Source organism: Abramis brama (assembly GCF_963993115.1).
Source record: "Abramis brama genome assembly, chromosome: 6".
NCBI classification, from domain to species: domain Eukaryota; kingdom Metazoa; phylum Chordata; class Actinopteri; order Cypriniformes; family Leuciscidae; genus Abramis; species Abramis brama.
Window position 1 is genome coordinate 39379645 of NC_139968.1, and position 14405 is coordinate 39394049.

Sequence of the window (14405 nt, forward strand, 5' to 3'; positions counted from 1 at the left end):
GTCTTTTCTATTTAAACTGCACGATGTTGAGTTAAATATATCAGTCTATCATCATTAATTTTCAGTGTACTCCTGAGATTTGGAAGGGTTTTTTTTAGGCGTGTGATATTGAATTATTAATTGTTTTATTTAGTCCGTATACCATGATTTAACCCTTTCATGCATGAATATGATAACCTCAGTCAGGATTTTTTTCCTATGTGTTTTTGTTGCTCTTAAGGCCCGTACACACCGGGAGGAATATCGGCGCGCGTTATTCGCCAGCGTTTTTCAACGCGTTTTTTGTGTTCACACCATAGACGGTTCACACCCAAGCGATTTTCGCTGACGATGAGCCGAGTGAACATGCAAATTCATTCCCTGACATTAGATGGCGCTTAATACCACTCCATAACAGTTCTCTTTTATCAAGATTTTAGTAGTCGCTGTCGCGTTTGTCATATAGTTATTTATGTTCCGACACCAACGAGACCAGCAGCTCTACATTCATCTTGCCTTGCATCTTCCTCGTCTTATTTCTTCCCGGCAGTGTTTAGACGCTACTTGGCATATATCTTCTTCGCCGTTACGTATGTGTGCTCGGCAAGACCGTTTTGTGTTTGAGCGCCCCCAAGTTGTGTTTTACTGTAACTTCAGAAGCTCCAGACACGTGAGCAAAAGCGCCAATCTCATTGGTCGGATAGTTTTTGACGCGGCGCGTCAAACCAAAAAAACGAACCCGAGGCGTTTTTTAAAAAATGACGCTTTTACGCGTGGCGTTTTTCGCATCGGTGTGCACAGCTCACATTGGCGCCCTTTGTTTAGTTACGAGGCGTTAAGGCCCTTTCACACTGGACGCGATTTTGACGCACGAATAATTCGCGCGATGGGTTTATTTTTTGATCAGCTGTTTGTGTAATGAGTGCTTTCACACCGAACGCTAATGTGCTGCGGCGAAAAAACGACTTTTATTTTTTACGCTTCAATGTCGATTTTTTTTTACTTTTGTGGTGACAGAATAGGCTTCAGCCAATCACACACTACAAGGACAACGATTTGAAAGACAATGTGTGGCGTAGCATTGCCAACCAACTCGGTTATCTTGACTGTGAGTATGTTGTGTGATAGTTTTAGTCGTTGTATAGTCCTGTGCTGTGTAGGCTAGCAGGCCAAACTACATTTTGGATAGCTAACACTATTATCGTCAAAGATATAGAGACAGAGACCGTGTTTACTTTGAACACGTAACAAAATGTAGTGAGACTATTTAGGGCTGCTTTTAGTATGCTATTCTTTGTGTGATATCCACAGTTTCTAGTCGAATGATTTTTAACTTACTTACTTTGTGTGTTAGGCTACATGTAATGTGTTGTTACATTACAAAACGCACTGTGTTTAGTTGAAGACGCAAAAAAACTGTGCACATAAGCATACTCCCCTTCAGACTCTCTGTTCTGTAAGATTGGGTGCACCCAAAACCTTCTTTTCTGTCTTTTAAATAAAATGAAAATTTAAACTCTGAACTCGTCTTCACTGCTATGACTATGACTGGATGATGATGATGATGATGATGATGAAGTGTGCATGTTTTCTCAGCTGTCGGCGCGATTCGCGCGAAAGTTTTGGAATGTTGAAGCTCTCTGAACGTCACAGACGTCGCAAATTCGCGTCGCGGCTGATGTGAATGGTTTTGATGCGAACTATTCGCACACGAACTATTCGCTTTTTCATTTCGCTTTTTCGTTACGCATCCGGTGTGACAGGGCCTTTAAACGTCCCGGTGTGAACAGGCCTTTAGGGCATGAAAAACAAGAATTGATTTTTATTTTATTTTTTTACAAATTTTTTAAAGAGATCTTCAGATGTCCACTTGAGTGGACAGCATGCGGTATGGTTTAAACTGAAGATATACTGTATTAAATATAAGACAATAATCAAACAGATAAAGTATGTGAATTTAACAAACTAATCAATACAATTATATCAAATCATGTGAAAACTATAAAATATATACAAAAAAATATAAATGCAAAATATTGCAAAGGCTTCATACAACTTCATACAAGTTGCACTTCGTGTATCTTTGATATCAGAACACGAGGACGTGTTTCCATCAGAATTTTCTACAGCCTGTCAAGCTACAACTGTGGAAACCACTCAGATGCTCCCTCCAGTGCACCAGAGTATGGAGATTTACCCTTATTAGCTGATAATTCTGATTATGTTCAAGATGGACATGCACATTTCTATCATAGCCCTCCTCTGAGAAAACCTAGCCATACGTTTTTTCAATCTCATCTGAAATGATCAGTGTTGGGGGAAACGCATTACAAGTAACATGCATAACGCATTCAGATTACTTTTTTGATGTTACAAGTAAAGTAATGTGTTACAAGTAACATGCATTACCTAATCAGATTTGTTTTTTATGTTACGAGTAATGTATTGTAACATGCATTACCTAATCAGATTACTTTTTGATGTTATGAGTAAAGAAACGCATTACAATAACGCACATTACATAATCAGATTACTTTTTGATGTTATGAGTAAAGAAACGCATTACAAGTAACATGCATTACGTAATCAGATTACTTTTTGATGTTATGAGTAAAAAAATGCATTACAAAAACGTGCATTACGAAATCAGATTACTTTTTGATCTAACAAGTAATGCATTACAAGTGTCATACATTATGTAATCACATGACTTTTTTCGATGTCAATGAAAATTACATTCTAATAATACAAATACATTTATTTACAGTAAAAAAGTCACTGCAGATTAAGTTTTTAAGTTTTAAATTTCAAAAACAATACTCACATTATAATTATGAATTGTAGCTGAAATATAGCCATTGATGCATGACGTCCACTACAGTGGACATGTGATTAATCAGAGTTTTCTCTCAATCTAAAATCAAAACTTGGAAAATTTTACTGTGATATGACTCATTAGATACTGCTTGATGCTGCAATATTTTTTTTACCTACAAGAGTCTCCTAGATTAGAAGGAATGGGTGGATATTCCGGAGCAACTTGGCATGTCTGACTGACCCTTGGCCACCAGGGTCCAATGAAGAGGCTGATGTGCAACTTTGCCATAAAAACCCGTGCAAATTCAAGAAAATGCTTTTTTAATAGCTGTCCACACTATGCGTGAAAGGGTTAAAATGCAATGAGTGATATAATGACCCTTATATTTATACATGTGCAATAGATTTTTTTTTTTTAAGAAACAACTATTCATAGGGACAGTTTTGAATTTATTAATTCAAAATTCTGTTTCATGGCCTGTTTCAATTCCACTACTATTCATGTTTCATTCATTCCTTTGAACAAAAAAGCTGTCAGTTAACAGACTTGGACTTAATAGGCGGTATAAGCTACTTATCACATTTAAAAGAGGATTGTTGATGATTTTTTCTTTCTTTCTTTTTAGGATAATGATGGCTGAATAGGCTATTTTGAATTTTAATGGACTTGACATTGCTCAGCACAATTGTTATTTAAATATTCTCTCTTGATTTTAAGATGCTGTTTCTCTGTCTGTTGGTACCGTTGATACAGGTAAGAAGAGAGCAAATACTGTACAGTAGTGATGGTCAATTTCGAAACACTGCTTTGTGAAGCTTATCCATGGAACAAACAAAACAAGCCCTGGAAATTGATAAAACACATATTACACAGACACTTGATAATTAATCTTATTAGATTATTAGATAATTGCATTTGATAGATTTTTCTTTAAAAAAAAAAAAAACATTTGTAATGAGTTTGTAGAAGGTGTTTTATGCATGTTTGGCCTGAGTATCTGTTGCAAGTACACCATTGTGACCAGCAGGGGTCGCCAGAGTGTGGTGTTTTGAGACAGTGAATCATTTTGCAAAGCTTTTCTCCCATCACTACTGTACAGTAGGGTACTAAGGTTCGAAACCACTAGTGAAACGTTTTACTTTGCAGTTTTATGACTTAATACGTTTTTGCCATTACAATTTATTTGCAAAACATTTCCAGCATGATTTAAGAAGTTCCAAAGTACATTTTACATTTGAATTAAAGCAAATCTGACTGTATAGCCTAAAGCATCACTGATCAATGTACATTTTCAAGCAAAGCTTGATTTCAGACCTAGAAATTCAGAAATAATTGTAATAATATTAAATGTTTGAGAAAAAAAAACTGATTTTCAATGTGGTTTCAGACTTTTAGACCCCACTGTATAATAATAGTGAGTGTTGTGACTCTGAAAAAAGTTGTGTTTTAGCCTCTCAGCACAGGTTGGTTGAAGGCGTTGAAGGAGGCTCTGTCGTTTTGCCGTGCAGTGACAGAAGAATTGTACTTGAAGAAAAACAACTGACAGTCTACTGGAGACACAACGACACCAGGAATGTATACGATATTATCCATGGAGAAGTTTCTGTTAAGGAACAAGACCCAGCGTACAAGAACAGAGCAGAAGTGTTACCTGAAGAGCTCAAGAACAGCCAGATCTTTCTCAAACTCACCGATCTTCAGCTCTCCGATAGAGGAACGTACATCTGTTTCGTTCCAGCTGTTCCAGTTCATCACAGTACACAACTGGTGGTCAGAGGTGTGTTGTAATGCCTCCTATAATTTAACACATTTGGAGTTTCTATGTGATAGAAATCTAAACAGAGTTGGTATAAATAGTCAAACATGTTGTACAATATTGTTTTTGCATGGCAGATAGTACACATATTTTGGTCTATTAGTAAAATATCTAATAGTTTTCAAAGTGTTTAATTTTATTCCTTATTTTTGCCTCCACAGAACGGCCAGTAACAGAACACAGAGCAGCTCGAGTAAGAAGCTGTCAGAATTGAGACATTAGAAAATGCCGGACAGTCTGGTTGAAGAGTGACCAGACCCTGAGAGGACAAAGGACCTCTCTGGAAATTAACATTAACCCCCTTGTGCACTATCAAGACGAATGTCTCACCTCCGAATCATCCTAATCTACATTTCATTCCCTCGCCCCTCACCCTCTCTCTCTCATGCTCAGATCACCTGAATTCACCCAAGAAAATATATAGTTTAATGTGAATGATTAACATCAAGGATTATACATATTTATTATCATTTGAAATGTCTCAGGGCAACTGGTACAAATGTCTAATTTCCAAATAAGTAAAACAAAAGGTAATAATGTTTTTAAGAGTTTAGGGATAACTGGCACACAAAGGAAGGTGGTCTCCTGGCAAATGGTCTCCTACCAACCCCCCCCCCCCCCCCCCCCCAAATTTGCAAATTTCCATTGTTAAAAGATGTTTCCAAGTGAAAGAGGTCTGTATATAATGAAATGCAGCAGGGGATTCTTCTGTACCTCAGATGAGCCCATGATGTTGAAGGACCTCAAAGAATTCAGCATCATATATTTTAATGTTGGGTTCGCATCTCTTCTCTTTATTCCAGAGCATTTGATGTTTTGTATCTATCATCTTTTATATTGATTATGAAATTGGCATGATACATTTACCTGACATAATAAATTGTTACATTTGATTATTCTAACTGACTTTGATTATTTTCATTAAAGAATTAAAAGGAATCGTCAAAGATTCGCTCACTTTTATCATTTATCGCGCACAGATATCATTAAAAACCTTTCATTTATGGAGTCAGATGAAATAACGAGAAAATACTCGATAAATTATACAAAGTAATGTATCACATTTAATAAAAAAATACTTTGCCTCGAGAAAAGACAGTAACACGTTAAGACCTTCCGCGCTCGGATGCCGGACTTTGGGCCGATCGAGCGCGAGTTTACAGCGGTACTCTGGAATAACTTGACCCTATATGTTAGCCTGGCCCAATCACTTTCAGCATTTAAAACCAGTCTTAAAACTGTAATTTTTATAATTTGGTTATCACTATGAGAGTTGTTGTTTTATTTTAATTATTGCTTCTACAGCACTTTAGTAAACCCTCGGTTTTTTAAAAGTGCTTTATAAATAAACATTAAATTGAGTTGAGTTGACATCTCTGGTGTGCAAATTGTATGGCTGCACTTTATTTTACAGTATGTGCACTTACAGTGTACATGCCTAAGAAAGTACTGGTTAAAGCAACAACATTTAGTTTTTCAACCTTCATAATATATTTCCAAGACCCTTGTGATGGTACATCGACTTACAATAGGTTGAATGACACGTCTGCTATAGCCTGACGGGGTCTGTATCGCTTTTACTGGCACTATGTAACTTCGGGGTTCGGGTAGTAACCAGAGCACAAAAAGAACTACAAAATTCGACTGCTTACTGGCATACGTCACTTCCCCCACCACTTCCTCAAATTCGGCCGTGAGAGGCCAACCACGCGTCTGTTTTCGTGCGTCTGTTTTCATCATGGCCGAAGCAGCAGCGAAACGTAAGAAGTCCAAGGTTTTGTCGGAGAAGAGTTGGAAGAGGAAACGGGAAAATGATAAACTGAAAGGCAGGACGAGGATCAATATTGGTTGAGCGTTTGCTCGCTGGCGTGATAAAGAGCGAGCGCGCGTGCGACAGTAGGATGCGTTAGGCTAAATTATTTACGACAGCGGTAATGGACAATTCCGCTTCCAACCTGTAGGGCAACCACAGAGGAAAAGTTCCATGTTGTTGCTTTAATACAAGGTAACTACATGGGTTAAAGTTAGGTTCAGGGTTACCTAGTTATAATCCAGTTATTGTAATTATGATAAGTACATAATATGTACATTGGGAACAGGACTGTAAAAAAAAATGCTATCAATTTTCTTTCTAATTCACCTTTGAAAGATCTAGCTGGACCATAGCCTATAATACAACACTTTTCCCAAAATAAATTTCCCTAAATAATGAAAACAAGACACTGTTCTGCACAATGCTGTTACTTTAGTTATGTTATGCCTTTTTGTCATCACTGTGTGATGCCTGACTGAAAAGATCTTCATTGAGGTTTATGCATTTTGTTTATGTTTCAATCTAGAAACCCTAACATTTATTCGAAGGACTCTTTGACACGCTATCAGGGCTGATGTGCAAAACCTAAATATGATTCACAGACAAACATATTTGTTGCTTTCTTTGCATACAATCAGTCATTTATTGAGAGAGTAAAAAAAGAAGCAAAGCAAAACAAAATGCATGGCAAGTAAGAGATTCAATTTTAACAATAGTTATTATATTAAGTACTGTTCTACTGTGATATACAAGCTTACTTGTATATTTTGCACTTGCTAAGAAACTGTGAAATGTTTCTATGTAAATTACTTTCATTTTGATAATTCAACAGTAACTTTTTCTTGTCTATTAAAGCTCTCCCAGAAGGCTCTGCGCGTGTATTGTTCTGGAACTCCATCAGCCACAATGACCTGAGAAACAGTGGTGCTTTCTTTTGATGAATTCCTGCCCTTATTTATCTGGATCTGCAGGTTGTAGTACTTCTGTTTATCGCGCGTGAAACTGCCCTGCATGTCGATGCGGAGATGTTCAGATTTGCACAGCTCTGAGGTTATCTTATCACGCAGTTTCCCATCGTTCCATTGATTGATTACGTCTTCCGCATCGACTTTCCACTTATTGCCATCAGTGATATGAGCTGGCTCTGCATAAAAGGTTATTTTTAACTTGTTATCCTGGTCATCCGCAGTGGCTATCACTTTTCGGTCTCTCTTGTTGCGATGGCGAGAGGTGATGATAGTGCCTTCTCCAGATTCAATGGTCTTGTCGTCCTTCACCAGCCCACAGTATCCCCAACTAAAGATATTGATTCTGCACCAGCAGTAGTCTTCTCCATGCTTCCCACACACACTGTCAGCTCTGCACTGCCTACCCCAGTAGTCCATGTTTTCCTGAGGTGAACAGTACATAGTTTGGCTCCTTCCATCTTGATCAATCGTCTTGCACTTGTACTCGCCGCCGTCGGGCTTGCAGTCTTCTAGACACTGCGTTTCGAGATGGGTCAAGCTGTCCCAGCACTTGGCCATGGGGAACAGAAGAGGACGAGCAAAATGATAAAGGTGTGTAGATTTTCCATTCTTTCTGTGTAGAGGAGAATTACAATAAGAGTAAGATGCAGCAGTAAACAACATGCTATAATAACATCATAAGTGCATGGCATAAGTTTACATACCCTTAAATGTTTGGCTTGATAATATTCACTCACGTTCACGCATCAGTTGAAATGGCTAGGAAGGGAATATATCCACTGCACACTTTGTTTGATTACCTTTGTGGCCGTCAGTGTTACATTTATAGTCAGTTCCACTGGATGTGGCATTATGAAAATTCATAAGTTTCCTCTTATCATAAGCGTACCCTTTAGATAATGCGCAAATGAATTAAACTGAAGTTTCATTATCGAGCATTAAGCTGATAAACTATACTACAGCTATTTCAGTAACTCTTAGTTAGTTCATTCAGTTTCACAAGTTATAGTTCTGTTATGTTCAGTTATTTAGTTTTCATGTACTTTTGTATGGTATTTTATTTATCACATATTCCCTTGGTTGAGTTCCTGCCTGTCATCCATCTCCATGGTCACACATCATTATGAGTTTTTTTGGTTTGATTATCACCTTGTTATCTACACTACTAGTTCCTACTTGTCTTATGTTCATTGGGCCGCATTCATTAAACACGAGCAGAATGAATTTTTGTGTAAATCCATTCTGACTTAAATTTTCAGATCCACCAAAATGTTAGTATTTTAGTTGGTACGAAATGTTCTCCTTCTCCCACGTGGTGTGTAAAACATTTGAACTTTCTGTGTTCTAATTTAGGCAAAATGATGACATTGCATTTTGATGCATTATGTTCCATAATAATATTGCACAAGGTGATTTACTCTGTCTTATTTTTTTTTTTAACTGTTCAACTTTGGGCAATAGGCAGTGCTCATCACTTTAATTTTTAAACTCAAATCTTTGCCTTGTCGCCATAGACAGTAAAAGAAATGGACACAGCGACCCCATTGGATTCAACAGAGAAAAGTGAAGTCAATTAGAAACTCTCACTTCCTGATGGCTGAGCGTACTGCGCAGACTCAAACTGAGCTTGACGACGTAGATGTGACGTGAGCAACCCGTCTGTCTTCTAGTAGCTGTGCCAAGAGAAATCTGAAATCAGAGACGGAGAGAGTGTGAGTAGGAGGTGTCCATGAGCTAGGAGCAAAAGAAACTTTTGTTAGGTATTCTGATAAATTATTTTGTCATTTTGCCTCCACGTCCCCCCGATTGCCCGCGAGCTTCTCCTCCAGTCCACACGGTAATCTCTCTACTGTGCGACAGAGAGTCGTGTGGTTATGACGCAATCGTTAGCCTACTTTTACAAAAACATCCTTTAACACAAAGCATCTCAGCTGAAAAAACATATGCGCCACCAGCTGGCCATTTTCAGAAGAGCACCAGGCATTTTTCAACTGGCTAAAAATGCTTTGGTGGACACACAATATATCGCCCTATTTGCGAATGTTTGGAATTCATTAATATACACGTTTAACTAGCAGATGTGGTATACGAAGCGTTTGTGAATCCGGAGGAGAGTTTTCGTAAAGGTCAATTTTACGCCAAATTAGTTTCTTGAATAACTCACTTTCTCTATGAGAACATTGGACCCTATGTGCTAACAAAAATAAGTTTAGGGTCAAGCTGTACTGTCACTGGCCTCCACAACAACATCAATAAACTAAGAGAAATCCATGGGAAGTGCATTACGGCATATTTTGTTGTAGTCTTGCTAAAGTGACAGACAGTGTTTGGTCTGTTATGCTGCTTACTGCAAATGTTAATGCACATATCCTATACACATCAATGTTTCTCCACCTGTTGTAAATCAATATATTATATTCTAAATAATCATATAATATTGAAGTGTATTTGACCGTTAAAGCGTGCATTTGAATGCAGCCTGAGCATGTGTATGGATTTTTGCACCCATTCAAAGTTGTCAGTCAGACATTGTAGGCTACACTGTACGGTGCTGGTGAGTTTATACTTGTTACTGAAGAAATACTGGTATCTTCACATCTCTTTAATTTTAGAATGGACTTAATTATGAAAGCTAAATTTAACACTTAACAACAATAGTCAACATTACATGTGCTCGATTTATGAAGTCCATGAACACTCACTTGCTGTCACGGGGAACCTTTTGCAAAATGAAAATATTTGCATGAATTCCTGACAGTTACAGATTAGAAGATATTAGTCAAATGTAATGCTTTTATAGACTGATAAAGCCAAACTGTCACTGACACAATGTTATTATCTGATTTTGAAGGCTTATGGTTGGATGTGGCCGGCCATGAACGAGAATGCTCTCCTGATAGCCTGTGAAGGTGCACTGCCAGAGGTCTTTAGATTTGCACACACTTTAAAGTGGCAGTTGTGTTGGAGGAGACCATTGCCTCCATGAGCAGCTTTGCCATGCTTACGGATGAGTTTTAGGGGCATTTTGATCTTGCTGGACAGTTTGTTAATGCATTTTCTTTGCATATTTGCAAATAAATTCTCAATTTGGATAAATTAACACTCACTTGCTGTCAGGGGGAACCTTATCCAAAATGAAATACTCGCTTGAATTCCTGAGATAAGTTATATGTATGAATTTGAATAAATTACATTTGCTCTAACATTGGTAACCATGGCCATAGGCCTTGCAGAAGAACATGGTGCCTTTTAGCATGGTGAATTGCATGGTGGATATTTCTTGGTACGTCTTGGTAGATGAAATATACAAATTTAATTTTCAATTTGAATTCTACGTTTCTAATGCAGTTTCAATGAAAAATGGAGCATCTTCGAAGTTATTCACTTATGGAGCCTTCCATAGTTGTACAAATTAAATGACAGCGATCTCTGTGCTGATGAAATAAGATTGTGTCTTGATCTGGATTCAGTTCTGGTCATATGTACCCTGCTGGCTGCCTCAGTCACAGCATGGCACCTCCTCTTTTCATACCACCACCAAGTTCATGGCTTGTCCTGGTGTCAAAGGTTGTGAGTTTGAGGTGTGGGGATGATACACAGGGCAACTTTTTGAGCAATGTTGGTGGGCAATCTTGCCGAGCGATTGTTGCTTGGACACTTTTCCATTGAAAATGGGCAATACATTTCTGTCTGGATAACTTAGATCAGTCATGGACCCTGTGTCTCATCTGGTTGCCCGTTGATTGCTCAAAAAGTTGCCCTGTGTATCATCACCTTTATGCTACTGGACCAGTTCTAGGTTCTAATGGAGTGGGGTGGAAAGATACAAAACTTGCGCTGGAGACAAGATGTTGAATACAGAAACACTTTACGGTAACACAACAAACATAAAAATAGTAGTTGGATCAGTGAAAAAAAAACAAAAACAAAACACAATCTCATATAACAACATAGAAAAATGTAAAACAATAATTAAAAAAATTAAATACTGCAACTCAGTTTGCGTTGCGGTACAGTTCAGTTTGTGTGTATTTCTCCCCATTGCATATTTTATGGTATATTTTTGGGTATTGGTCACATCCACACTAGATGTAGATGAAACCAGCACTTTAATTTCACTGAATCTTTTAATGCTATCTTACAGATTCCTCAGAAAGAGAAGATGCGTCAGAGGAGACAAACTCACTGTTGAAGGATGGACAGATCTCTGAAAGCTCTCGTCTATAGCGAGCCTTCAAGTCTATAACCCTGGAAAATGTGTTTGAAATGATTCTGCATGCCTGTGAAAAATTACAATAATGACAAAGGGTTTCTTCTAACTCCACACTAACATTTGTTTTTTTCTTATTTTAAGGTTGATGGAATGTGTTCCCATTAACCGTGATCTTGTCTGTTATGCAGATATTAATGCCATGTATTTTTCATGTCTGTTACATTATATAGTTACAAGTCTTTGAACGTTTTCTGTCCTCTAGTGGACTTACAGTGGCTGCCGTGTGCGTGTGTCCATTAAGTCCATGAGACCGTAGGGTGTCCCATTTGTCATTTTAGGTTTGAGAATGGTGTTCGTGAGCACCCCCTTTCCGGTCGTTGTATTACGAAAATGTGGACTCGCAAGTGTTTAGGGTGCCATTTGGGACAGGGGCCAATATGTTGGGATTGTGGGTTTCATTACAGTTTTATAATGTGAAAGAGAGACTGCAATTTTTTTGTCTGAAACTAATTTAAGCCTCATTAAATACCAAACATGGATTTGTTTTTATAACTTTTTTCATATTAATAAAAAAAAAACCTGTCCTGAATAATGGTGTTAAGTCTCATTAATTGTCTTGGTAAGTATAAAGTATATTTTCATACTTATAAAATTTGCAGTGAAATTACTCGTTTTACATTAAAATGATAAGGCTGCATTTTTGTGTTGAAGACATAAGACACTTACACTTTCACACCCATTCACTGCGTCATTTTTTACGAAACGCATATTTATTATGTTTTCCCAGCAGTGAAATGATCTAGAACAGTCTTAGCATTAATAAAAGTCATTCTTTTTTTATGGACGCTTGTTTCAGCCACAGAATAAATAAAAATAAAAATTAATTATGACTATTTCTTGCAATTCCAAGTTTATATCTTGCAATTCCAATGTAAAACTGGTGAAACTCATAGATAGACAAGATAAACAAGACACACTTGGGAACAGTCAGGGAACTAATAAACAAGAAAACTACAAACTGACTACAAAATGGCACTAGAAACAGAAAACGGGAAGAAAAAAACCCCTAAAAATCCAAGTAACAGAAACACATGATACACAAAACGCTGAACATGCAACATCCGGGCTTATAACTTGTAAGTCTGACTTTTTTCCTTGAATTCCAAGTTTAGATATAAAGTCAGAATTCTCATAAATAAAGTCAGAATTGCCTATTTTTTTTTCCTGTGGCAGAAATAAGCTTCCATGAATTTGACACTAATTTAAAGGTGAACTAAGTAACTTTTTTACCTTAACCGAACAGCTTCGGAGTCATTGGAATGGTTATGTGTCTGTTTTCGGGTTGAATGGTGGTCATCTCGCACCCCCCGAGCGCCTATGAGCCGAAAAACCACCCTTGCAACTTTGGGCCGGTGTGGTATAGTATTCTGTAACCCTATAGTAATGGGTCCAGGCTGAGGACCCAAGCAATCCGATTGGTTCAAAGCACGTTTTATGGGTAATCGCTTTAGTGCCTGGTTATAAATCATACAAAATCACTTTATTATAGAAGACGTTTGTACTACGTTATAACGAGCCATCAATGTATTTAATGTATTTTACATTATCCGTTTCATATACTAGTATTTAACCGAAGCTATAGATTGTGAAATTAAACATTTCTCGTTGTTAGTGTGTTTTTTAGTTAGCTTAGATAGTAGCATAGCATACAGCTAACGTTATCCGATGATCGTGCTATGAGCTTTACCTGATATTACTGCACTGATACTGCCTTACCGTATCGCGAGAACAGATTTAGATCAGGCATACTACTGGCATACTAATTGGGTCCTCAGCCCGGACCCATTACTATACGGTTACAGAATACTATACCAGACCGGCAAGCCGCCGGCCTCAGCATCAGGAAGTATCGCGTGATATCAGGTCTCGCGATGTAACGAATTGCTTTACGGCACTGCACACATACACTATCTAAACATTTATATACTAGCCTTCTGTGTATCATACATGAAAACAAATGCACATTACCAGAGGGAGAAGATGGGAGGGGGGCAAGTCGCCAACGAGTTTTGACGACAGTGTTGTCAAATATCTATTCCGAAGCTGTAGGGGGAGCTCTATAGAGAAACCCGCGAGCAAAAAGTGAGAAAACAGCGAAGAAATCGGCAAAGCTGCATATAGCTTTAAAAGTTAAAAGATTTGAATTCAAGTCATTGGGATCTTATGGAAAGAGAAAATACAAAGCAGCATTACACAAAGGAAGCAAAATGGAACTGATGTTTTAAAATGTGATGGAAGATGTTATAAATGGAAAGTTTAATAAAAATGTATTTATTTTCCTTAATGTCTGAAGGCAGTGCTTTAAGTGCTGGTACTCTCGCTTTGACTCTGACTGGCAAAGTATCGGTCTGTGACCCACCAAATTATGTGACCCTATAGGCACTGTAGAGACAGTAGGGTTGGGATTAGGATTGGGATCAGGTTGGATTAGTTCAGTACAGCGCCTAGGGTCACAGAATTCGGCACATCACCGACAAAATGTGAGAAGTGGCGATGCGCAATAAAAAAGTAAAGGTACGCTAAAGATTAAAATCTAGAAGTGCTGGTACTGTGTACCGGTGCGTACCGGTCCACTTCGAGCACTGTCTCAATCCTCAAATGAAAAAAAAGTCTCAAATACACACATACTGTAAATCACTGCACTGTTTTCAAACTGCCTCAGTAATACCAGAGCCCGTCTACGGAGAGCCTTGGCACTTCCTATTAGCCCCATTGTATCGATCTTGGTTGCAGTTCCA

At 37.9% G+C, this 14405-nt stretch overlaps 2 protein-coding genes across 2 annotated transcripts in view; one reads left to right on the forward strand and one right to left on the reverse strand.

Moving 5' to 3' along the window:
* LOC311085929 (CD276 antigen homolog) overlaps positions 1–4827 on the forward strand; it is a gene marked incomplete at its 3' end in the record, with an annotated part of 109128 nt that extends 104301 nt beyond the window's left edge. The window contains exon 5 of the mRNA XM_084118547.1: positions 4771–4827. Coding sequence (XP_083974673.1) covers positions 4771–4827 — 57 coding nt within the window. The remainder of the gene's footprint in view (positions 1–4770) is intronic.
* Positions 4828–7048: 2221 nt separating this feature from the next.
* LOC311084231 (uncharacterized protein) lies at positions 7049–8116 on the reverse strand. Its single transcript, XM_084116149.1, has 2 exons — positions 8099–8116; positions 7049–8007 (listed from the first exon to the last, which is right to left on the reverse strand). Exon 2 carries the CDS (start codon positions 7950–7952, stop codon positions 7239–7241), a length of 714 nt encoding a protein of 237 aa, XP_083972275.1. The 5' UTR covers positions 7953–8007; positions 8099–8116; the 3' UTR covers positions 7049–7238.
* Between the last annotated feature and the right edge of the window lie 6289 nt (positions 8117–14405).

Bases quoted from the DNA above. Each gene is read 5' to 3' on its own strand.
- LOC311084231 (XM_084116149.1), bottom strand. From the start codon at position 7,952: ATGGCCAAGTGCTGGGACAGCTTGACCCATCTCGAAACGCAGTGTCTA.